We start from the raw sequence: 24,562 nt of genomic DNA on the forward strand, positions 1-24,562 counted from the left end.
CATTTTTAACTTACATTCGGATAGTTAGTCTTCTGACATTCGGATAGTTAGTCTTCTGACATTCGGATAGTTAGTCTTCTGACATTCGGATAGTTAGTCTTCTGACATTTGGACAGTTAGTCTTCTGACATTAAGCAGTTAGCTTCTATGTTAAGCCTTTGACATGAAATACTTAATTGTGTTAGAGGGAATCCCTTCCAATATTACAAATTCAGAACGAAGAATAAGAAGAAAAAAAGAAAAATTCTCTGAGAATGTCTTAATGAGGAAATATTTTCTAAAATAAATGTTACAAGCTTGTCATTGTGCAAAATTTGTTTTATTTCATAAAAAAAATATAATGACCATAATTTTATCATCCGTTTTTGTAAGTCTTGTACACAATATGGGCAGGTTTAAGTCTCTGACTCTTTATGTTAGGACTCGTTCTGGTACAGGTAGGCTTAACCGTTGAGGATTGGAGCCAGCCAGTTCTTGAGCTCAATGACGTCAGTGTAGACACCTGGTCTGCCGGCTTCAGCGCAGCCGTAGCCCCAGCTTACGATACCTGGGGAACAAATATACAAGGAGCTGTAGAGGAGCTGTTTGGGAGCTGTTTTCAAACATGCATTAATTACAAGCGACGGCTGAGTTGGAAGGTAGAACTTGACTTCTAACCCTAAAGTCTCGAGTTCGGATCAATGTAAATTCTGTAGGATGTTCCTAAGTCAGTTGTTTGGGAGCATTTTTGGAGCTGCATAGAAGCTGTTTGGGAATTGTTTGGGAACTGTTTTAAAACAATATGTATTATTTACAAGCGACGGCTGAGTTGGAAGGTAGAACGCGACTACTAACCCTAAAGTCTCGAGTTCGGATCCGGAGACTATTTTGTAGGATGTCCCTGAGTCCACTCAGCTTTAATGAGTACCTGACTTACTTTACGGATAAAAAAATTCGGCTGTGCATAGTGCTGAACACACTAACCCTTCATATAATGAGACTACGAAAGGAGAAAAAAGTTTACGCGACCTAACCCACGAGTCAGCAAATTCGAAAAGGAAACTTGATTAGAATACCCAGGTAAATACCGACTTTTGAATAACAAGTTTCTAATATACACGCAAAACTTCGAAGTTAGTTTTTCTTAGGAGACGTAACATCTAACCTTTTCACAGCTATATTAGGCTAAAATTAAAAAGGCTACATTTAAATGTGAGAAAAAAAATCTTTCTGCTAATATAGCCTACACGAATCTTATCTATTTTATCTAAGAGTTTGATTTTTATGAGAGATCGTGAGAATTGTCTGCAAAAATAGCAGCAAGCAGACAATGGATAAAGTATATTCTTTTACTTAAAACGTTAGTGTCGTAGTTGTTGGGATGGCTTATCATTAAGTTATATTTCTTTATATGGAGTGGTGGCGATGTTGAGAAATACTACACAACACTACGCGCAGTTTTTTCTCTATTCCTATTTCATGTTCAACTTTTGCAAAGTTGTTTGAATGAGGATCCCCGTCATCCTTTATATATAGTTTGTAATTTGAATGCGTTTGGGCATGCTCAAGGATTTTCTCAATCCCCCCTCTCATGTAATACGTGAGTTATGCAACCTTGTGTTTTTATGATTCTAACACTTTAACGTTTACACCACCGTATGTCCCCCAATTTTGATCTGGTTAAAATGCCACTAGTTACCTGTGAGTGTCCACCTGTTCTCTCTGTAGGTGTAGAGTGGGCCGCCACTGTCACCCTGGGGAAGAGAGAGGCGTCAACTCTACAACATCAGAACAACCTTGTTTCAACAACATCAACATAACTGACATAAGTAAACATTTCGTAAGAAAACATCCTTGTTCAACAACAACAATATAATTGACACAACTAAAACATTTCGTAAGGAAACATCCTTGTTCAACAACATCAATATGTTTAAGAAAAATAAAATATCTTGCAAAAAAAAGCAAAAATAAAAAAAAAACTAACAGAACAAACCAGAAGAAATAAAACTGATTTGGTTATTATGTTATTATTACATACAATAAAAGTACTAAAAGTCTTCTAAAAGTGTACTAAAATACTAAAAGAGTACAGTGTACTAAACGTTTACTCTCTCTCTCTCTCTCTCTCTCTATACGGAAACCGGCTCAGGAGGTAGACTCCCATTCGCCAGGCAGGCCTCAGTGTAGCAAACTCCGACACATGGTGGCAGTAACAAGTCGTACGTCGGTCGCTTCTCCGTCGGCTCTCACCGGGCTTTCCTTCCCCACCCACCAGCCGCGGGACGTCGTCCAACCGTCTGGTACCCAGCTTGATAGTGTAGGGCATTCGGCCAGATCAAAAGCCTCTAGCTGCTGTTAACTACCCTAGCCATTCCGCACCCACTAGGGGGGTCATGAGCTTGGTCCGACTAATGACACTCTTCCGAAGCCACGTCAAGGCCGCAGTTTAAAGTCAAAATATCTGGTTAGGGTCGAGAGCAGACATCTTTTGGTTCCCGGCAGTCTTGCACCTCACCTCCCCACGCTATAATGTAGGGGAATTGGGAGTCCGACAAACCAGGCTCTTCGGAACTAAACGTTTACTAAAAGTGTTCTTTAAGTGTACCAAAAGTGTACCAAAAAGCGTACCTGGCATGAGTCGACACCTCCCTCAGGTAAACCAGCACACAACATCCTCAAGGTGATGGAGCCAGCACCGTACCTGTCGATGCAGGTTTGTCTGGATTTGATTGGCTTGGAGACTTGGTGGAGTCTGTAGGGTGAGGTTCCACCTGGAGAGAGACAAAAGTAGTTCGTTTTGTTTGGTTTTTATATTGCGTGCACACAGGCAAAGTACAAAACGTAAAACATAATAAAAAGTCTTAATGGAATGGCTTTTAAGTACGAAAAGCTAAAAATCCCAATTGAATTGATTTTAAGCTGAATATACAGATGTATAGTACAAAATGTAAAACATACTAAAAAATCGAAATTGAATTGGATTTTAAGCTGCATACACAAAACTATAGTACAAAATGTAAAACTTACTAAAAATATTCTGTAGGGCTTATAAAAGTTTAAATAAGATTAAGAAACTTTAAAGAAATTCGAACAATAGCTATGCCAGCTAAATCCCATCAATGTGATAAAAGTCAGCACGTTTTGTCTGTTTATAAATAAGTGGATATGTTGTTTTGAAATGAAATTATAGAATTAAAATGTAAAATGTTGTTTTTTTACCTGGTGAAGTACTGACTGATTTCGACAGAACGGGTTATTTTAAAATTCGACACTTTGGTTTAGGCACAGTTATTTTCAAATTTTGGCATTTCCGGTTCCTTCAGTACGGTACAATATTTCACTCACCAGCGGTAAGAGTTCCCCATCCAGCGACGATGGCTTTTTCGCCCTCGTTCCAGCCCTCGTTGGGCAGGCAGACGGCGGAGATGTAGGAGTTGGTGGGGAGGGCGGTGGAGACACGGAAGATGGCAATGTCGTAGTCCAAGGTCCAGTCGTTGTATTGGCTGGAAGATACAGGTAGAGGAAGGATTGAAGGATACGTTCATACATTTACCTTTAGTCGTTGTATTGGCTGGGAGATTGGTAGAGAACAGTCAGGTGATAAAAAAACAAAATGGGAGATTTGAAAGTAACATGACGCCAATTATTAACACACCTGTGACCAACACACCTGTGACCAACACACCTGTGATTAACACACCTGTGATAACTCACATGTGACCAATACACATGTGGTTTATATTACAACACCTGTGACCTAATGACCAGTGGCCAACACACCTGTGGTCTATATTACTACACACCTGTGACCAACACACCTGTGGTCTATATCACTACACACCTGTGACCAACACACCTGTGACCAACACACCTGTGGTCTATATCACTACACACCTGTGACCAACACACCTGTGACCAACACACCTGTGGTCTATATCACTACACACCTGTGACCAACACACCTGTAACCAACACACCTGTAACCAACACACCTTTAACCAACACACCTGTGACCAACTCACCTGTGAACGGTTAGACTAGAAAAGCTGATGATGACTCTGTGTGGTTGTGTGGTTGCAGCTCTGTCGTAGATACCACAGTGGGCCACGTACCTGGAGGCTTGAAGGTTGCTGTGGTAAACACATTTTAATTTATTAGCTACAGTCCCTCACTTCAAGATATATTTATCAGGCCTTAATCTCTCTAAAAATCATACTGACTAATACACAACAATTATACCGGTAACTAGTAAAGTAAACCCAAACAAAAGAAGACTTACGTGGTGCAGTGAGCGGCTGTGATCAAAAAATATTGACCGGCCAAGTTCTTGACCAAGTTAGCTCCACACATGTGGGAGTTTGGTGAGGTGGATGATCTCAAACTGCACTGTGGGGGTGAGAAAGAAGTTTCAATAACAATAAGAGGTCTACCAACATATATATATATATATATATATATATATATATATATATATATATATATATATATATATATATATATATAGTTCTGATAATTAATAATGATGCACACACAATTATCTTTAATGTAATGACTGTCGTCTGTTTACATTTATATGATATATTTCTAACAAAACTACGAACAACTTACGATAGCTGGCCAGGAGTATGGGACAGCCTCTTGACCACCGACGATCTTGTTGACCAATGAAAGCTCAGACACACCGTTTCCGGCAACCAGAGGGCGTTGGCCACATCCGGCTGCGTCAATTTTCTCATAACGGCTGAAAAAGTATTTGAAACAATTATATTACAGAGAATTACATTTAAAATGATATCATTGTAGCAAGGAAACTGGTATATTTCCATCATTTAATTTAGCAATAAAGTAAAAAAAAACTTTACTTGACTCTGGTAAAGATTTCATGGGCTTGACGCAAAGATGGCCTAGCCTGGGCTGGGAAAGATAAAACAAGTTTGATATAAGACGAAGAGTTGTGATGTTTTTCTTATTGAGTTTAAACTGATATCATTCTACGTACAACTCTCTTTTTCATTCTCTCATTCTCTCTCTCTCTCTCTCTATCATTCTCTCTCTTTCTCTCTCTATCTCTCTCTCTGTCGTTATTGCTGGCTCAAGGTAAAAACACACACATTTCTCTCCCCAGTGTGTCTAGCTACTATAACCTTAAATTTTCCACTACGTATTTGTACTCCCCCACCACATGGTATCGCACTCTCTGGCTAGAATGTAAGAACCAGGGTTTCAAACCTATGCTTGACAGGTTAGCTAGCACATGTTCTACCACTACACCAACCCGTTCCTTTATATACTAGACGACACAGTTTCCCATTGGAAAACGTTCTGTCGTCTACTCCAAACCACACAACTCACCCCACAAAAAGACCCGCACACTCCTATCCCATTAATTCACACACAAAACTAACATCCACCCCCTACTTAACTCACGCTAATATAGTGTCTCTTTAAACATTTCATTAGCAATTGTAATAGCTAACATTTTTAAATCAAATGTCTACATTCATATAATAAGAACATTTTTGAACTATTATTATAACAGTGTTGATCTCGAAGACTGTGTGTGTATGTATGTGTGTGTGTATACATTTTTTCTTTTTTACTTTTGAGTAGAGTTTTTCTATTTAATGGCTTGATGATACATTGTTAAATATTTAATGAACCTGTTGACCTAACCAACCCTCCGGTACATGTGTCTTTATTCTTCTTCTTCGTTTTTAATTTTTAATTTTGGAAGGGATTCCCTCAACACACTATTAAATAATGCGTGTCAACTTGTTATGAGCCATATAGACCGTTGATTCCGATTTCACTCTGGATTTCATTTTGGGATTTGCTTCCATAGCTTTTGTCCAACAAAGAACAAACTACTATCCCCAGCTCCTCATCTGCCCTGGAGATTCGAACTCGAGACGTTTGATTTAGCAACGATGAGCTTTGCCGACTCGACCAAGCCGACTCCTTGTACGTATGTCATATCTAAACATCATCCCCCCCTCTCCAAAATCAAACTAAAGTTTCAACCCACATTACCATATCGTTGATTAGTTTACATTCGATCCATTACAAGTCATACAGAAATGATTTTCAATAGGTTAAAACATTTCTGACTAATGAAAAACACTGAAACAAAGAAGTAACTCTCTTTCAAAAAGGCTACAAACTTATTTTAAACTGCTGTCTAAACCGATTTACAACTACTGACTAGTGTTTAAAACACCCGGACATGCAACAACAACCACACGACCATCTAAAGTATTGTCCATGGTACCAGACTAATGAACAGACAACATACCTAGCGCCACCAAGACTAGAGCCAGTAAAATCTTCATATTGGCAGATTTTACCTGAGTGTGTAGACCACACCTGGGACTTCTCTTGTCTTTTATAGCCTGTCATGTTATCTGAGGTGTGTCCTTCAATGGGAATAATTTTTTAAAGTTTTGATTATAATCTTAATCAACATCACGAATAACCTCTAATTAGGTTAATTATCTTCGTGTGAATTAACATGTATTTTATTATATATATATATATATATATATATATATATATATATATATATATATATATATATATATATATATATATATATATATATATATATATACCAGCAGTATACCCGTGTTCCGCCACGGTGAATCTTCTTTAAATGTACCAACTTAAGAACAGATCACAAGAAAACACAAACACAACCAAAACACAAACACAACACACACAAAAAAAACACAACCACAACACGAACAAAACCAAAACAAAACACAAAAACAACACAATACACAAAAAAACACAACATAACAAAAACACAACACCAACACACACAAACACAAACAGAACACAAACCTAATACAAACACAACACAAACACAACACAACACACGCATATATGTATATGTATATGTATATATATATATATATATATATATATATATATATATATATATATATATATATATATATATATATACATATATATATAATATATACAGTTCAATTATATATGTTTGTATGTCGTGTATTACAAAGGAATATAAGTAAAAACGATACTGCTTTATTCGGGAAAGGGAATTCCCGCAGATTATTATTTGTGTCTTTTTTTGCGCATTCGATTTGTTTGTCCTTTTTTGCGCACGAAGGTGAATTCCTATTTGTCGGTCACATCAGAAAGCTCTTTTATAGACACCTGCACCAAATTACAAGAAGATACACCATTTGATATAATACTAGCCGTCCCGGATTGTGTTGTGTTTGTGTTTGTGTTGTGTTTCTGTTGTGTTGTGTTTGTGTTGTGTTGCTTTGTGTTTGTGTTGGTGTTTGTGTTGGTGTTTGTGTTGGTGTTTGTATTGGTGTTTGTGTTGGTGTTTGTGTTGGTGTTTGTGTTTTGTTTGTGTTGTGTTTGTGTTGTGTTTGTGTTGTGTTTGTGTTGTGTTTGTGTTGTGTTTGTGCTGTGTTTGTGTTGTGTTTGTGTTGTGTTTGTGTTGTGTTTGTGTTGTGTTTGTGTTGTGTTTGTGCTGTGTTTGTGTTGTGTTTGTGTTGTGTTTGTGTTGTGTTTGTGCTGTGTTCGTGTTGTGTTTGTGTTGTGTTTGTGTTGTGTTTGTTTTGTGTTTGTGTTGTGTTTGTGTTGTGTTTGTGTTGTGTTTGTGTTGTGTTTGTTTTGTGTTTGTGTTGTGTTTGTGTTTGTGTTGTGTTTGTGTTGTGTTTGTGTTGTGTTTGTGTTGTGTTTGTGTTGTGTTTGTGTTGTGTTTGTGTTTGTGTTTGTGTTTGTGTTGTGTTGTGTTTGTGTTTGTGTTGTGTTTGTGTTGTGTTGTGTTGTGTTTGTGTTGTGTTTGTGTTGTGTTTGTGTTTGTGTTGTGTTTGTGATTTTGTTGTGTTTGTGTTGTGTTTGTGTTGTGTTTGTGTTGTGTTTGTGTTGTGTTTGTGTTGTGTTTGTGTTGTATTTGTGTTGTGTTTGTGTTTGTGTTTGTGTTGTGTTTGTGTTGTGTTTGTGTTGTGTTGTGTTGTGTTGTGTTTGTGTTGTGTTTGTGTTGTGTTTGTGTTGTGTTTGTGTTACGTTATGTTTATGTTGTGTTTATGTTGTGTTTATGTTGTGTTTGTGTTGTTTTTGTGTTGTGTTTGTGTTGTGTTTGTGTTGTGTTTGTGTTGTGTTTGTGTTGTGTTTGTGTTGTGTTTGTGTTGTGTTTGTGTTGTGTTTGTGTTGTGTTTGTGTTGTGTTTGTGTTGTGTTTGTGTTTGTGTTTGTGTTGTGTTTGTGTTGTGTTTGTGTTGTGTTTGTGTTGTGTTTGTGTTGTGTTTGTGTTGTTTTTGTGTTGTGTTTGTGTTGTGTTTGTGTTGTGTTTGTGTTGTGTTTGTGTTGTGTTTGTGTTGTGTTTGTGTTGTGTTTGTGTTGTGTTTGTGTTGTGTTTGTGTTGTGTTGGTGTTGTGTTTGTGTTGTGTTTGTGTTGTGTTTGTGTTGTGTTTGTGTTGTGTTTGTGTTGTGTTTGTGTTGTGTTTGTGTTGTGTTTGTGTTGTGTTTGTGTTGTGTTTGTGTTTGTGTTTGAGTTTGTGTTTGAGTTTGTGTTGTGTTTTGTGTTTTGTTTGGGTTTTGGTTTGGATTTGGTTTGTTTTCGTTTGCTTTTTTGTTTTTTCTTTGTGTTTCTTTGTGTTTGTATTGGTGTTTGTGGTTGTAGTTGGGTTTGTTTTTAAGTTTTTGTTTTTGTTTTCGTTTGTATTTGTAATTGTGTTTGCGTTATGTTTGCTGTTTTTTTGTTTTGGTTTTGGTTCGTTGTGGTTAGGGTGGGCAATGTCGAATATATGATGATTAATAAACACACTAGTTTTTTCACAGAGGCCACAGCAGGGCTTGGCCGGGACGGCTAGTATGTATATATATATATATATATATATATATATATATATATATATATATATATATATATATATATATATATATATATATATATATATATATATATATATGTATATATATCGCATCATCAGCCTCTAAATTTATAAATGCTTTTTACTTTAGTGCATTGACTTTTATATCCATGCAATCTTGGTTCAGCAGTTTTTGTATAATATTTTTTTAAGATATTGTAAGTGCAGTACTTTATACAATATTAATACAGTCATAGTAAATACGAAATTAGGTTAATACTACATCGACCTCTTTGACTGATTTTATGTTTTTTTTCTCCCTGTGTTTAATGTTAGCAAAATTATTCAATTAAAAAATGATTAATTTTTTTCCAAAAACTTTTGTACTGTAATAAAACGCAGATGTTTCATATGCTGCAAACTCCCTGACTCACGTTTTTCAGCTATTATGTTTCCATTTTTCCGAACTAATTCTTGCCTAAAAATCGTGCATTGGTTTATCTTTTTGCACCAACAGCAAGGATACGAACTGTAATTTAAACCTACTGTCAACCTTGATTAAAAATAAAATGGGCCCTACATAATTATACACCAGATTGATGTCATAAAACTAGTTGGCACCAAAAGCATATCTTTAATGCGGTTCAAATTAGAATGTTATAGTTTAATTCGGTTTAAGCATGTCTTAGTCAATTTTAAAACTTAATTAATATAAAAAAGTAATATATATTAGCTGATGTTCATTGACGATCCTTTTGTGTATGTGTGCGTGTGTTTATGGGGAGAGGGGGGGGGGAGAAGTAGCTGTAGCGGTCGGGTTATGAAGATCAGATTGTTCTTAACATCTCCACGTCTGTTAAAATAATCTTAAAAAAAAAATATTATTATTTGGGTGGGCTTTTAGAGTTCCAAAAATACAATGTCTTTCTCTACCCACCATGTAGCTTTTGGGCAGTTGTTGAGTGCACTCTCGCGGAGGTTTCTGTCTCTTTTATAAATAAAGGAGGGATGGGGCTACGGGGGTGGACTTAGGGCGCCCCCTACTCACTGGAGCCCGCCGATTGACCGTGGTCAGAGGAAGTACTCAAGTCAACGGTCAAACTAAAACTGTGTGTCCATTAGCGCACTGGGATACCTTATGAGCACTATACGCTTACATTTACTTTAAAGAGCGCCCTACACTGGGGATGCGGTAGCCTACTACTTACGATGACTAGTAGTAATACATTATTTTAACGGCATTTCCTCCAAGACAATTAAAAATTAAGTATTGCAAATTAAGTATTACAAATTAAGTATTACTTCTCAATCTGTAATGCGCAATTAAGGCAGATCACTATTTACGATTTTAGCCTGCTATTCGTTTTGGATTTGCTTTCATAGGCTTTGTCCAACCAAGAACAAACTGTACGGCAGCATTTTTTAAAATTTTGGAGTTGTCTCTCATAGATGAGTGGCTGTCCCCAGGTATCGAACTTCATCTGCAGGGGGTTCGAACTCGAGAATTTTCGGTTTGGCGGCAATGTGATTTAACAACCCGACCACACCGGCTCCCCCAAATCTTCATATAAATACTTAAAGAAATCATTTCAAATTCTAATCTTAATCTCTACGCATTGATCATCCGTAATTACAAAACATGATAATCACTGTAATTCATTACTAACACACAAGTAAACAATTTTAAAAAAGTCTTTTTCTTTAATCAACATTTTAATTTCATCATTAACACAAAAGCAATGTGATTTGTAAATAATCTTAGAAATCTTCTTTATCAATATTTTGATTTAATCATCACTACATGAATAATGTGATTTGTAAATAATCTTAGAAAAACTTCTCTTTGGTTTAGCCCGAGTCACCTAGGCTGATGCTAACCTAAACGGTGACGCTCTGTGGTGTCTAACTTTAACCGTTGAGGATTGGAGCCAGCCAGTTCTTGAGCTCAATGACGTCAGTGTAGACACCTGGTCTGCCGGCTTCAGCGCAGCCGTAGCCCCAGCTTACGATACCTGGGGAACAAATATACAAGAAGCTGTATAGAAGCTGTTTAGGAGCTTTTTCAAGCAATATGGATTATTTACTCAGGATGGCTGAGTTGGACAGTAGAGCGCGACTTCTAACCAGAAAGTATCGAGTTTGAATCCGGGTAGCTCTGTCTGACTCTGATTATGGATAGCTTACATTACCGTTTTAAAACAGAAACTATTTTTATACTATAAAATAAATAAAATAAATTATATATAAAGTATAATACATTATGTTAATTTATAATAGTTTAAAATAAATAAATGTCTATTAACAAGCGAATTGTATTGCAACTTATTTGAATTATTTTCAAGTGTAGAGAAAGAAAAAGGACATATTTGTTTAAAATACGTAATCAGAAAAAAAGTAGCTTTATTTGTAGGAATAAATTGGTTTGTAGTTTTAAACAATAATTATTTTTTTTTACAACTTAATTAAATTGCATTGATTAAGACAGGGGCGAAACTACAGTGCCACCAGACCCCGCAATGCGCGGGGGGGGGGGGGGGGGGGGGCAGGCCGTTTAGGGGCCCACGGCCGACCATAATTAATAATTTTAAAAATTTTGAATTTCATTTTCGTGCATTTTTGCCTTAATATTTGGTTTGTAAAAGAAAAACACTGTAGCTGCGATACGATTATCTTTATTTTACAGTCACTATACCACGCTCTTCCGCAAAAAATAAAATCCATTACACAAACTACAGTGTAAAATATAGGCAACTCTTCAAATATGAATGACTTCTTTGACTCGTTGCCCCCCTTTGATAGCTAAATAGAGGACACGTAACTGTTTGACCGATCCTCCAAAGTGTTCTGTGGCAGATGGGGCAGGGGATGGGGACCAAAAAGGGGGCTCAAAAATTGTCGTCAAATTTTTTATGTTTAAAAAGTTATTTATAGTTGTATTTTTTAACCATCGTCAAGGCCGAGTTCTATTTCCCTACAATCAAACACACGCTGTCGTTGGAAAAATTCTTTTTAAAAAACATTAAAGTCCATATCACGAGAAGCCGCTACATATGAAGCGGGCTTTCATGATGCGCGGTTCTTCTTTGCGGCATTGGTTAGGGACCCGAAATCCATTGTACATTTTTCAATGTTAATATGTGTTTGTGCTAGTGGTTGATTTTGTATCCTGTACTATCTTGTATCCTACAGATAATAAAAAATAATATAATGCTTGAAACTTCAGTTTTATATACGTTTACTTGTTTTTGCTTTTACAAGAAATATCATAGTAAACTTTTAAGGCTTATACTTGGAATTATCTCCCCCGAGTAAGTTTTCTAATGGGCGATGCTGACGTACAAAGGCGTTTTATTGTCTCTTTCAAGTTTTTTCCCGAGCCGACCCCCATCCCATCCCTCTTTCTTAACCTCGCAAGTATCGAGTAGATCAATGTATCGTTTATGAACTACTTCCTAACCGTACGATTCACCACTTCAGTACATTTTGTCAGACATTAGACAGCACTAGTCAACAGATATTAATTTACTTGTATAGTATTAGGCTATTATGTTCATCTAATTCACAAAACAGGGAAGGTAAGATTATTATTTAAATTATATAATTATTTAGAAATTAATTAGAACGTTTGGAATTAATTGAAAATTATTAATAGTCAATTACTATTTATAAATGACGTCATTGAGGTGGAGGTGTGAGTGTCTGGCTTTTTGTTAGTCGTTAAAAAATGTGACATCATTTGCGTATCCCCCCCCCCAATCAGAAGGTTATCCGACGCGTGAGCTGGCCACATACAGTTGTACATGTGAAAAACCTTTTTCTGTCCATTATGCATTACTGCATCATTCACCCAATCGCCATGAAAACTTGTGAAGCTGTTGAGTACAGCCCCGCAGAGGTTTCTGTCATAGGCCTAACATTTTTTTACATATTGGAGTGGGGACGCCTTACGGAAATATGTGATATAGCGCCCCAAGATCCTACATAAGCGGATGGGGTTACTACTTGAATCCAGTGTTTTTTTCCAGACTTTTTTCTCCGGGGAGGGGGGCTTTTGAAATTTTCGGAGGGGGGGGGGCGGTCTAAATTTTTCGGGGGGGGGGGGGCGGGCGGACACTAGTAAAAGTGTATGTTTACTATATTATTAAAATCCATCTCGTTTGGGGGGGGGGCGGTAGACTTTCTTCGGTGGGGGCGGAGCCCCCCCCCCCCCCCCGAAGAGATGCCTGGAAGAAACTCTGCCTGAATCCACCTGCGGCAGTGTCATCCTGAGCGCCGTCGCCGAGGGACTTACAGCATGCTTTGGCGTGTCTAGTTGGTAGTGTGGACAAAGCCGCGCCCTAAGATCCAAGAAATGAACTGCCGACATTGTTAACATTTAATTCAACTTCTGGAAAACAGGGCACAGGGTTGGTAACGTTTTGATGAAAGCTACAAAAAAATCGGCGTCAGTTTGGTGTGAAGGACTAGATTTAGAGAATCTGTGCTTCTCACTTGGAAAACTGAATGGGGCCAGCTCGTGTGTTGGAAAACCTTTGATTTATTCGTGTGCCAGATAGAATTTTTTTTTTAAATTTAGAGCGATCCTTGTTTTCCCTATATATATATATATATATATATATATATATATATATATATATATATATATATATATATATATATATATATATATATATATATATATATATATATATATATATATATATATATATATATATATATATATATATATATATATAGGGGCCCAAAAAAATTCTGCGGGGGGGCCCTTTTTTTCTAGTTCCGCCACTGGATTAAGATGGAAAGAATGGTTGTTGTGTTCAAAAGACGATAGGATGAAGCAGTTTTTACCTGTGAGCGTCCACCTGTTCTCTCTGTAGGTGTAGAGTGGGCCGCCACTGTCACCCTGTAGAACAAAAAAAATCAAGGAAAATTTGACGTAATTGGCGGAATTTTTTTTTCAACAGGTTAAGCTGATAAAACCTTAGTCTCAGTAGCGTCGAAACGCGGGGTCGTGAGGTGCTGTTCCCCCGAGTTACATCCTTTAATGAGTAACATCATTTAGCGGGTGACACCATTTTTTTTTCAAAATCGAAGTTTAATGTAAAATTAATATTTTATCCAGTTACAACAATGAAATAGTAGGGGTCACATCAAACTGAAATTGAAATATTTTCCAAGAGGGCTGGTATGACGTCCTAGTGCCAGGTGACACTCGACCTTGTGACACCACTGATCTAGGTGGCAGCAGAAAGCTAAGTTTTTAACAGCTGGTTAAATTAGCCACAGTTACATTAAGACCTAATGATTAAGTTGAGGACTGCTACGTCAGAACTTCAGGTGTAAGAAGACATCGAGTTTCTAGGTTTAGAAACATTGCTTTAACTAACTACAAAAGGCCAACTACTGGTTAAACTAACAGCAGTTGATGAAAGGTTAACCGTTACAGGAAGTAGGCCTACGTACCTGGCATGAGTCGACACCTCCCTCAGGTAAACCAGCACACAACATCCTCAAGGTGATGGAGCCAGCACCGTACCTGTCGATGCAGGTTTGTCTGGATTTGATTGGCTTAGAGACTTGGTGGAGTCTGTAGGGTGACACGCCACCTGGTGAGAAAAAACCAAGACTTCCGTGCGTACTCATATATATATATATATATATATATATATATATATATATATATATATATATATGTATATAAGAATAAATAAATAAATATTTATGTATATATACACTATATGCAATATACATACATAGATATATATATATATATCTCAATATATTATATATATATATATATATATAAATATATATATATATATATATATATATATATATATATATATATATATATCCTATATGCAATATACATATATATATATATATATATATATATATATATATATATATATATATATATATATATATATATATATATATATATATATATATATATATATAAATAAATCAATATATATTTTATATATATATATATATATATATATATATATATATATATATATATATATATATATATATATATATATATATATATATATATATATATATATCCTATATGCAATATACATATATATATATATATATATATATATATATATATATATATATATATATATATATATATATATAAATAAATCAATATATATTTTATATATATATATATATATATATATATATATATATATATATATATATATATATATATATATATATATATATATATATATATATTGTAGTTATAAAAAAATATGTATGCTGCCAATTTAGGAATTGATTACTTAGCTGCAATACGATAGTTAAATTGGCTTTTAGAGCTTTCATTGTTTATAATAGTTGTATAATTTGGTTAGTCAGGACGGGCTACGTTTTATAATGAAGTTATGCATATTATGGGTCATCCATAAATGACGTCACGCTTTTTTGGACGATTTTTACCTCCCTCAAAATTGCAGTTGAATTTTTCTTAAAACATCGATATTTTCCAAAATCTTGTCTGAACTCTCTACATATATAGTATTTTAATCAATTCCTATTACAATTTATTAAAACAGTTTTCTAAAACGCGAAATAACGGCTAAAATTCGTTTTCTAACATTGCTTTTTTATAATGCAAAAGTGTGACGTCCTACCATCTGAGCCCCCCCCCCTCCCATCATACACCGTCACAAAATTACGAACCCCCCTCCCCCTACGAGTGTGACGTCATTTATGGAGACCCCTTATGGGTGTCAAGTTGAATGTCGAATGAGTAATAGAAACCAGTGGGTGTATTACAAAAAGCCTTATACAGTAAATGTCAACCACACTTTTTAAGGAAACAAAATTAAGTTATAGACATTAAATTCTTAAAATTAAAGTGTTTTCCCATCCGACTACGACAGCTTTGTGTGATATTTTAAAATAAAAACATTACGAACTGACCCGCGACGTAGCATACGCCGCTATCAGCAATATATAATTTGTAAATTCAACACTACCCCCCCCCTCCCGCCCATTGAAAGCAGCCGTTTACAAAGAAGAGATCAATCAGATATTGTTACCTCCCCTTCATTTCAAATCGTTTAATACTAAATTATCTGCCCTTAAAAGCCGTAACTAACCCGGCTCTACGATTGTAAGCATTCGGGGTGAACCACAGCTCACCTGACAGGTGGGGGATGAGGGTGGTGGCTAAGCTGCGTGGTGTTTTCTATGGTCTCCATGAAGAGAATAATATACACACGAGCCGACCCGCGGTGTATCATACGCAGCTATTTAGTGGTTGTTTTTTCTACTTTTCAGTAATTCATAATGTGTGAATTCGACAGTACCGATGCAGCCACTTAAAAATATTTGCTTTAAAATACTAACCCCCCCCCCCCCCCCCCGTGAAAGCAGCCTCCTCCTTAGTTACCTCCTTTAAGTTTAAAATCGTTTCAAACTAAATTATCTGCCCCTAATTGCCGTCACTAAACCCGGCTTGTAAACATTTAGAGTGACCCACAGCTCACCAGACCATGTGGGGTGGGGGGGGGGGTGTTTGCGATAGAGAGGAAGAGAGGGGACTGCAAGGCGCGCTTGCAGCTTGTTGTCTAACGTCTCCCAGAAGAGAATTATATAAATATATATAGATGCAAACTTTAAAAATTTTTAGACAATAAATTCCAGAAAATAGAAAGTACCAGCTTCAAGAGTTCCCCATCCAGCGACGATGGCTTTTTCGCCCTCGTTCCAGCCCTCGTTGGGTAGACAGACGGCGGAGATGTAGGAGTTGGTGGGGAGGGCGGTGGAGACACGGAAGATGGCGATGTCGTAGTCCAAAGTCCAGTCGTTGTATTGGCTGGAGGATACAGGTAGAGGAAGGATTGAATAATTTGTTCATACATTTACTTTAGTCGTTGTATTGGATGGAATATAAAGATAAAGTACCATCAGGTATTTGCAGGCGAAAACAATTGGACATTTTTAAGTAACATGAGGTCAATTTCCAAATACAGATGTGGCCGACACACCTGTGACCAACACACCTTTGACAAAAATACCATTTGCCATTTGTGATTTTCTAATATACAACCTATATTTAAACACATATGTGACTTTCATACTCTGCTGTGACCAAAACACCTGTGACAACACACCTGTGACCAACACAACTATGACCTATCTTACAAAACACCTGTGACAACACACCTGTGACAACACACCTGTGACCAAACACCTGTGACCAAAACACCTGTGACTTATCTTACAACACACATGTGAAAAACTCACCTATGAACGACCAGTTCAGAGAAGTAGATGATGACTCTGTGTGGTTGAGTGGTGGCAGCTCTGTCGTAGATACCACAGTGGGCCACGTACCTGGAGGCTTGACGGTTGCTGGGGGCAAAAAAAAAAATTAAAAATTTATTCGTGTTTTTCCTACTCTTCTTTCTCTGAGCAACACATTTTAATTCAGTCAGCATGTACAAATAATGAATGTAATCAGCACATCCTAATTTTGCAACAAACCGCAGTAGTTTCAAGACATTAAAATTTTATATAATTAAACATTAAATAAACTCCAAAGACTAGACTGGAGTTCTCAACAAGCAAATGTTAACAAAATCGATCAAAACTATCAATAAGAGTAAAAATACAAAAAATATAATATAAAGATTTTAAAGAATGACATCGTTTGATTCCAAAGTTTATCACTTCCGGTTATAATATTTCGAATACTAGACCAGACACAATTTTCAGCTCTAGTCCTACCCAGATACCTGAGACTACTCAGCTAAACTGGATATCCGGCATTATTTGGAGAAATTAAATATTTTCATGACCAATGTTTTTTGGAACATAACGGGGGATTTTTCGGTTGTAGCTTTTAGTAACTATTTATTTTACGTGAAGTAAATATCTAATATATTTCTCTTTACAATTAAATACCAGTTTGTTGAGGCTGGCGTAGTTTGTTCGTTATTTACACTTTACGTGAAAGTTTACAAACGGAGACAGTTGTAAAGTTGGACAGAAAAATAAATCTACAGGACTTACGATGTGCAGTGAGCAGCTGTGATCAAGAAATATTGACCGGCCAAGTTCTTGACCAAGTTAGCTCCACACATGTGGGAGTTTGGTGAGGTAGAGGATCTCAAACTGCACTGTGGGGGGGGGGGGGGGGGGTTGAAAGATTTCGGATTAGAAAAAAGGAAAAAAAATTATCTAATACACATTATATATATATATATATATATATATATATATATATATATATATATATATATATATATATATATATATATATATATATATATATATATATATACTAGCCGTCCCGGCCAGGCCCTGCTCTGGCTTCTGTGAAAAACCTTTTTAAAAACCATTACCTGTGTGTTTAGTAATCATCATAAACCCGGCATTGCCCACCCAAACCACAACCAACCAAAACAGCAAAACGCAAACATAACGCTAACACAATTACAAATACAAACGAAAACAAAAACCTAACAACAAACCCAACCACAACCACAAACACCAATACAAACACAAAGAAAAAACAAAAAAAAAGCAAACGAAAAAAAAAACCTAACAACAAACCCAACCACAAACACCAATACCAACACAAAAAAAAACAACCAAAAAGCAAACGAAAACAAACCAAATCCAAACGCAAAACCAACCAAAAACACAAATACAAACCCAAACAAAAAAAAAACACAAACAAAAACGAAAAAAGAAAGAACAAAACGAACCAAATCAAAACGCAACCACTAACGCAAACCCACCTAAACACAAAGAAAACACTAACGCGAACATAAACGCCCGGGGCGGAATCACCTGTTTTAGCTTAATGAACGACTATAGTACCCCAACTTATTCATAGTCTTTTGCACTCACTTAAACGAACGCGCCTGTTTCAATTTGATGAACAATTATAATACTCCAAGCTTATCCGTAAAATACCTACAACATTTGCACTTGATCAATCCCCGCTAATTATGTAATTATTTTTTTTCCCAACACCAAAACAAAGTAATTAAAAAGTAAATTATTTTCCACAAAACGCAATGGTTTTATAAGGGGAAGTAATTTTGTTTTCCTAATTTATCAAAGGGAAGTAAGTGCTATAGGACTAAATAAAGACATAATTAGAATTTTTGTAAAAGATATTTTTTTAAAACTTGTGTTGAATGAACATGCCGACAATTATTACTATAATTTGAAAAATGAAAATTATTTCCCAACACTTTCAATAGTAATTTTTTAACTAATAAATTTAGACAAATGCGCACGATAATTGTCTAACACTTAAATCCATCCAAGACCAACGACAAACACATGCGTTACATACAGAACTGAGCTTTATATATTAGACTAGCCGTCCCGGCCAGGCCCTGCTCTGGCTTCTGTGAAAAACCTTTCTGTTAAAGACCATTACCTGTGTGTTTAGTAATCATCATAAACCCGGCATTGCCCACCCAAACCACAACCAACCATAACAACAAAACGCAAACATAACGCTAACACAATTACAAATACAAAAGAAAACAAAAACCTAACAACAAACCAAACCACAACCACAAACACCAATACAAACACACAAAAAAACAAAAAAGCAAACGAAAACAAAAACCTAACAACAAACCGAACCACAAACACCAATACCAACAAAAAAAAAAAAACTACGAAAAAGCAAACGAAAACAAACCAAATCCAAACGCAAAACCAACCAAAAACACAAATGCAAACCCAAACAAAAAAACACAAACAAAAACGAAAAAAGAAAGAACAAAAACGAACCAAATCAAAACGTAACCACTAACACAAACCCACCTAAACACAAAGAAAACACTAACGCGAACATAAACGCCCGGAGCGGAATCACCTGTTTTAGCTTAATGAACGACTATAGTACCCCAACTTATTCATAGTCTTTTGCACTCACTTAAACGAACGCGCCTGTTTCAATTTAATGAACAATTATAATACTCCAAGCTTATCCGTAAAATACCTACAACATTTGCACTTGATCAATCCCCGCTAATTATGTAATTATTTTTTTTCCCAACACCAAAACAAAGTAATTAAAAAGTAAATTATTTTCCACAAAATACAATGGTTATATAAAGGGAAGTAATTGTGTTTTCCTAATTTATCAAAGGGACGTATGTGCTATAGGACTAAATAAAGACATAATTAGAATTTTTGTAAAAGATGATATTTTTTTAAAACTTGTGTTTAATGAACATGCCGACAATTATTACTTTAATTTGAAAAATGAAAATTATTTCCCAACACATTCAATAGTAATTTTTTAACTCATAAATTTAGAGAAATGCGCACGATAATATTATAACACTTTAATCCATGCAAGACCAACGACAAACACATGCGTTACATACAGAACTGAGCTTTATATATTATATATATATATATATATATATATATATATATATATATATTAAAAACATTTCGTCTCTGGAAAATATTAAGCCAATAAAAAACTCATAAGAAAAAGTATTTACAATAGCTGGCCAGGAGTATGGGACAGCCTCTTGACCACCGACGATCTTGTTGACCAATGAAAGCTCAGACACTCCGTTTCCGGCAACCAGAGGGCGTTGGCCACATCCGGCTGCGTCAATTTTTTCATAACGGCTAAAAAAAAGTATGTGAAACCATTATATTAGAGAGAGATACGTTTTGAATGAAATCATGAAAGCAAGACTACGCGTATATTTCCTTCATAACTTAGCAATAACGTAAAAGAAAAAAACAACTTTACTTGACTCTGGTAAAGATTTCATGGGCTTGACGTAAGGATGGCCTAGCATGGGCTGTGGAATATAAGCAAAATGTAAGCAAAATGTAAGCCAAATGTAATCCACATGTAAGCAAAATGAAAACAAAATTGTGTAATAAGAGTAATTGTACAGTGTCTGCCGTGTAAAGCCAATTACTTTTGCTCTTGTTTTACTTATCACGGTATGCTTATAAAATCTCATATTTTAAGAAACATTAATTTTGTGAAACTAACAACTATAAGAAATTCAGCCAAATAGAATGAGGAATGTATCCTTGAAATACATAGGTTAATAACAATAGAAAAACGATTATTTTAAAAGTTGAATAAACTAATCAAGATTTTACTTCATATGTTCTACAACTAAATTGCAAGAGCTAATTTTTTAGTTGTTTCCCTTGCATGTTGAGATTTTCTTCAGTGAATGTTTACTTTCTCGTATATACGAAGTATGGAGAAAGTCTTGTTATCGTGCAAACAAAAAATTAAAAAATCGATATTTTTACAAATCTCGACGTTTACACCTTCCTGAGTCGGAGAAACATAATTTTGCAATCTTGTCCGTATGTCTGTGTGTGTGTCTGTGTGTAAACACGATAACTTGAGTACCTTTACAGCTAGGTTGATGGAATTTCATATATAAGTATAATATCAAAATCGTAGAACCGTATCATCTTTTTAGCGATTTCCAATAACCGGAAGTGGAACATTTTCGACTTTGAATTTTTCAAAAGCCTATAACTTGAGTACTATTTCAGATAGTTAAATGTGATTTAACATGTAATTAAAAGATCTAATTCTCTACCTTCTGTCAAATTTTGAGTAATTTCCGTTGGCCGGAAGTAGTAATTTTTGCTATTTCCGATTACTCAAAAATCGCATGTGAATTTATAAAGTACTAATAATATTCCACACTGTTATACACATTTTATTTAGCGTTCACTTTGTGTGCAATTCTTTTTTCTACGAGATTTTATTCTATTTTAAAAAGTGTAAGTATTTAAAATGGATTAAAAATCATGCCTATATCCCGAGTTGCCAGTTAAAAGTTCAGTTTGGCTTTTAGACAGTACCGCAAAGTGTTAGTACGTAATTCCCAACAATGTGTTATGTGACAGTGTATGTCACAGTTGTACAGGAATATACTGAACGTCTGTATGTACGGACATAAAATTAAAGCTCTGGACACTATAGGAGAGCACAGTTCTACCCCTGCACCAGTTCACATTGACTTTAAATTTTGTGTGACGAAGATCCATTAAAAGATCAAATGTCGCATCTCCTCCCCCCCCCCCTAACCAAGCAGCTAATATATTTTATTCTTTACTTAGGAAGGGCCTAGAAACGAAGGTTTTTTGGCGGTGTTGTAAAGTGTATTTTTACAAGCTTTTATTTAACTCACTTCCTCTTTCGTCAGTCTGTCGTCAGTTGAGATCGAAACGGCCGAGCGGAATTGCAGGCATTTCTAACTGACAGATACGGTTCGTAGTTGGTACGTGGGTCAAGACATGAAGACAATGCATCATGACATTCAATTTGACTTAATTGGTCGCCTAATTAATTTTTTTATGAATTATTAAAATTTGGACCGAATTAGTAGGCAGTTCTATCCACACGCGTCATCACGGCAAAAGCGCGTCATCACGTTCAATAGGTGCGCAATGGCTTTTAGTCATATAACTCTATTGTAAATAAAAACATGTAAAGTACTAAAAAAATTCATGAAATATGTTTTAATAACAAGCTTTTATGTAATAATGCACTAAAAAGGAGAAAATCTATATATATAATTCTCTTCTTCGAGCCGTTAGAAAACAAGCTGCAAACGCTCTCCCTACCTCCCCACCCCTACATGGTTTTAGTGAGCTGTGTTCACTCTAAATGTTTACAAGCAGAGCCAACGATTTTAAACGTAGGGGGGGGGGGGGGGAGGAGGGGGGAGGGAAGGAAGGGGGGGGGGGGGGGTTATGGTCCTTAACGAGCTACTTATAGTGTTTTAAAGAAATATTTTCAGTGTCAGCGTTGGTACTGTCGAATTCACAAATTATGAATTATTGAAAATTAGAAACAACTAAATAGCGGCGTATGTTATGCCGCGGGCCGGCTCGTAAATTATACACTACTAATTAAATAACTATAAAGAAAAGCGTTGGTCACTTTAGTATCTATTGGATACCTTTACTAATATTTAGGAAGAGACCCACGTTTTTCCTTATAGTTATTTAAATAGTAGTGTATCATTTATTTTCTCCTTTTTAGTGCATTATTACATAAAAGCTTGTTATTAAAACGTATTTTTATGACATTTTTCTCTTAAGAGTGATTTATTATATCCGAAACAATAATTCTAATTTAAGATCTTTATTTTACACAAAACTACTCTCAAAAAATTTGTATTCGAAAACCACTAATTCTTTAAAATGAGAATCAGCTAGATACATTTAAAAAAATGAGTCGGCATGGTCGAGTCGTAAAGCTCATCGTTGCTAAACCGAAAAGTCTCGAGTTCGAACCCTCGGGCAGATGAGGCTCGTTAGCTGGGGACAGCCACTCTTCTAGGAGAGACAACTCCAAAATCAAACAACTGCTCCCTTGTAGTTTGTTCTAGGTAGGACAAAGGCTATGGAAGCAAACCAAAAACAAAAACAGGTTTTAGACGGAGTCAATGGCCTCAATGGCGCATAACCAGTTGACACGCATTCTTTAATGGAGGGGATCCATTACAACACTAAAATTAAGAACGCAGAAGAAGGATATTTTTTTTTAAATTCTGAGTTGAAATGCCGGTTCAAATAAAAAAATATTTATTTATTTCACTTTCGTTGTAAAATTATCTCTAACATAACACGCAAGGTAGTGTGACAGTCACTCATCGATCCAAGCATTTGAACTTTATCGTCGAGATAAATTGCTCTTAGTTAGTCGATGCCTTATACGAGATTCTATGCTGACGCCAAAGAAAACACGATAATCGTTTAATATTTTATTCTAGCTTAGCTTATCCGAATTGAAATAAATTCCCCAAGAAATACCCTTGGTAGGAATACAACATTTAGATCACCTACTCTGGCGTAGTACGGTTTCTCAAGTCAGTATTAATTAATTGATTTATTATTAGTGTCGACTAGGTGAGAGTTAAGTCGGCGAGATCAACTCGTCGAACGGTCGGCTGGGCGCCACAATAAGTTATGTAAAAATTCAAATTCCTTCATTTGAGAAGCTTGAACATAATTTTCTGTACGGAAAGAAAAAAAAAGAATACTAAGCGTTTTCATTGCTATCCGCTTCGAGTTTCGAACCCAAGACCTCTACCATCAAACTAATACGCGTCTTGAAGTTCAAACCCAGGTTTTCGATGTATCGTAACACAAGTATCTGCCTCGAAAGTCGAACATATAACCTCAATTCGACATCACACAATATCCATCGCGTACTTCGAACTTAATTAATTTCAACGTAAATTTCAACATTAATTTCAACATTAATTTCAACATTCAACAAATTCTTATAATATCCATAGATTCTCTGCGTTGTAAATAAATCCACAGCATCCGTCCAGCGATGCGACAACGTACCTAGCGCCACCAATAGCACCGCCAATAGAATCTTCATCCTGGAAGATTTTACCTGAGCAGGTAGATTACATCTGCACGTTTTTTCAAGGTTTTATACCTGCAGTGTTATCAGACGTATGGCGTTCACGTTAAATGGCAATAATTTAAAAAATATTAATTTGTAATTATAAGCTAGTTGGTCGTCACGAACTACATCTAATTAGGTTAATTATCTGCGTGCGAATTAGCAGGTGTTGTAAATAGATTAATTTCAGTTCTGCACGACTAGCTGTTACACTTTTTTTTTAAATTTAAAAAAAAAATAATTTAGTTTATTAAAAAAATAATACATCTTTTTTTTTTGGGTCACATACATTTATATTTGCG

General features: G+C 35.7%; 2 protein-coding genes across 2 annotated transcripts; both read right to left on the minus strand.

The window, feature by feature from the left end:
• Positions 1-300: 300 nt before the first annotated feature.
• On the minus strand, positions 301-6,344 carry LOC131949573 (trypsin alpha-3-like). Its single transcript, XM_059311418.1, has 9 exons — positions 6,275-6,344; positions 4,845-4,896; positions 4,591-4,723; positions 4,262-4,368; positions 4,005-4,112; positions 3,328-3,485; positions 2,611-2,753; positions 1,679-1,733; positions 301-547 (listed from the first exon to the last, which is right to left on the minus strand). Exons 1-9 carry the CDS (start codon positions 6,309-6,311, stop codon positions 444-446), a joined length of 897 nt encoding a protein of 298 aa, XP_059167401.1. The 5' UTR covers positions 6,312-6,344; the 3' UTR covers positions 301-443.
• A 4,303-nt stretch (positions 6,345-10,647) lies between these two features.
• On the minus strand, positions 10,648-24,259 carry LOC131949574 (trypsin alpha-3-like). Its single transcript, XM_059311419.1, has 9 exons — positions 24,197-24,259; positions 20,604-20,655; positions 20,344-20,476; positions 17,873-17,979; positions 17,105-17,212; positions 16,516-16,673; positions 14,297-14,439; positions 13,682-13,736; positions 10,648-10,845 (listed from the first exon to the last, which is right to left on the minus strand). The coding sequence occupies exons 1-9, from the start codon at positions 24,231-24,233 to the stop codon at positions 10,742-10,744; spliced, it is 897 nt and encodes a 298-aa protein (XP_059167402.1). The 5' UTR covers positions 24,234-24,259; the 3' UTR covers positions 10,648-10,741.
• Between the last annotated feature and the right edge of the window lie 303 nt (positions 24,260-24,562).

The sequence above is a fragment of the Physella acuta genome, unplaced genomic scaffold (genome assembly GCF_028476545.2).
Source record: "Physella acuta isolate Inbredline_101_S28 unplaced genomic scaffold, ASM2847654v3 ptg000701l, whole genome shotgun sequence".
NCBI lineage: Eukaryota > Metazoa > Mollusca > Gastropoda > Physidae > Physella > Physella acuta.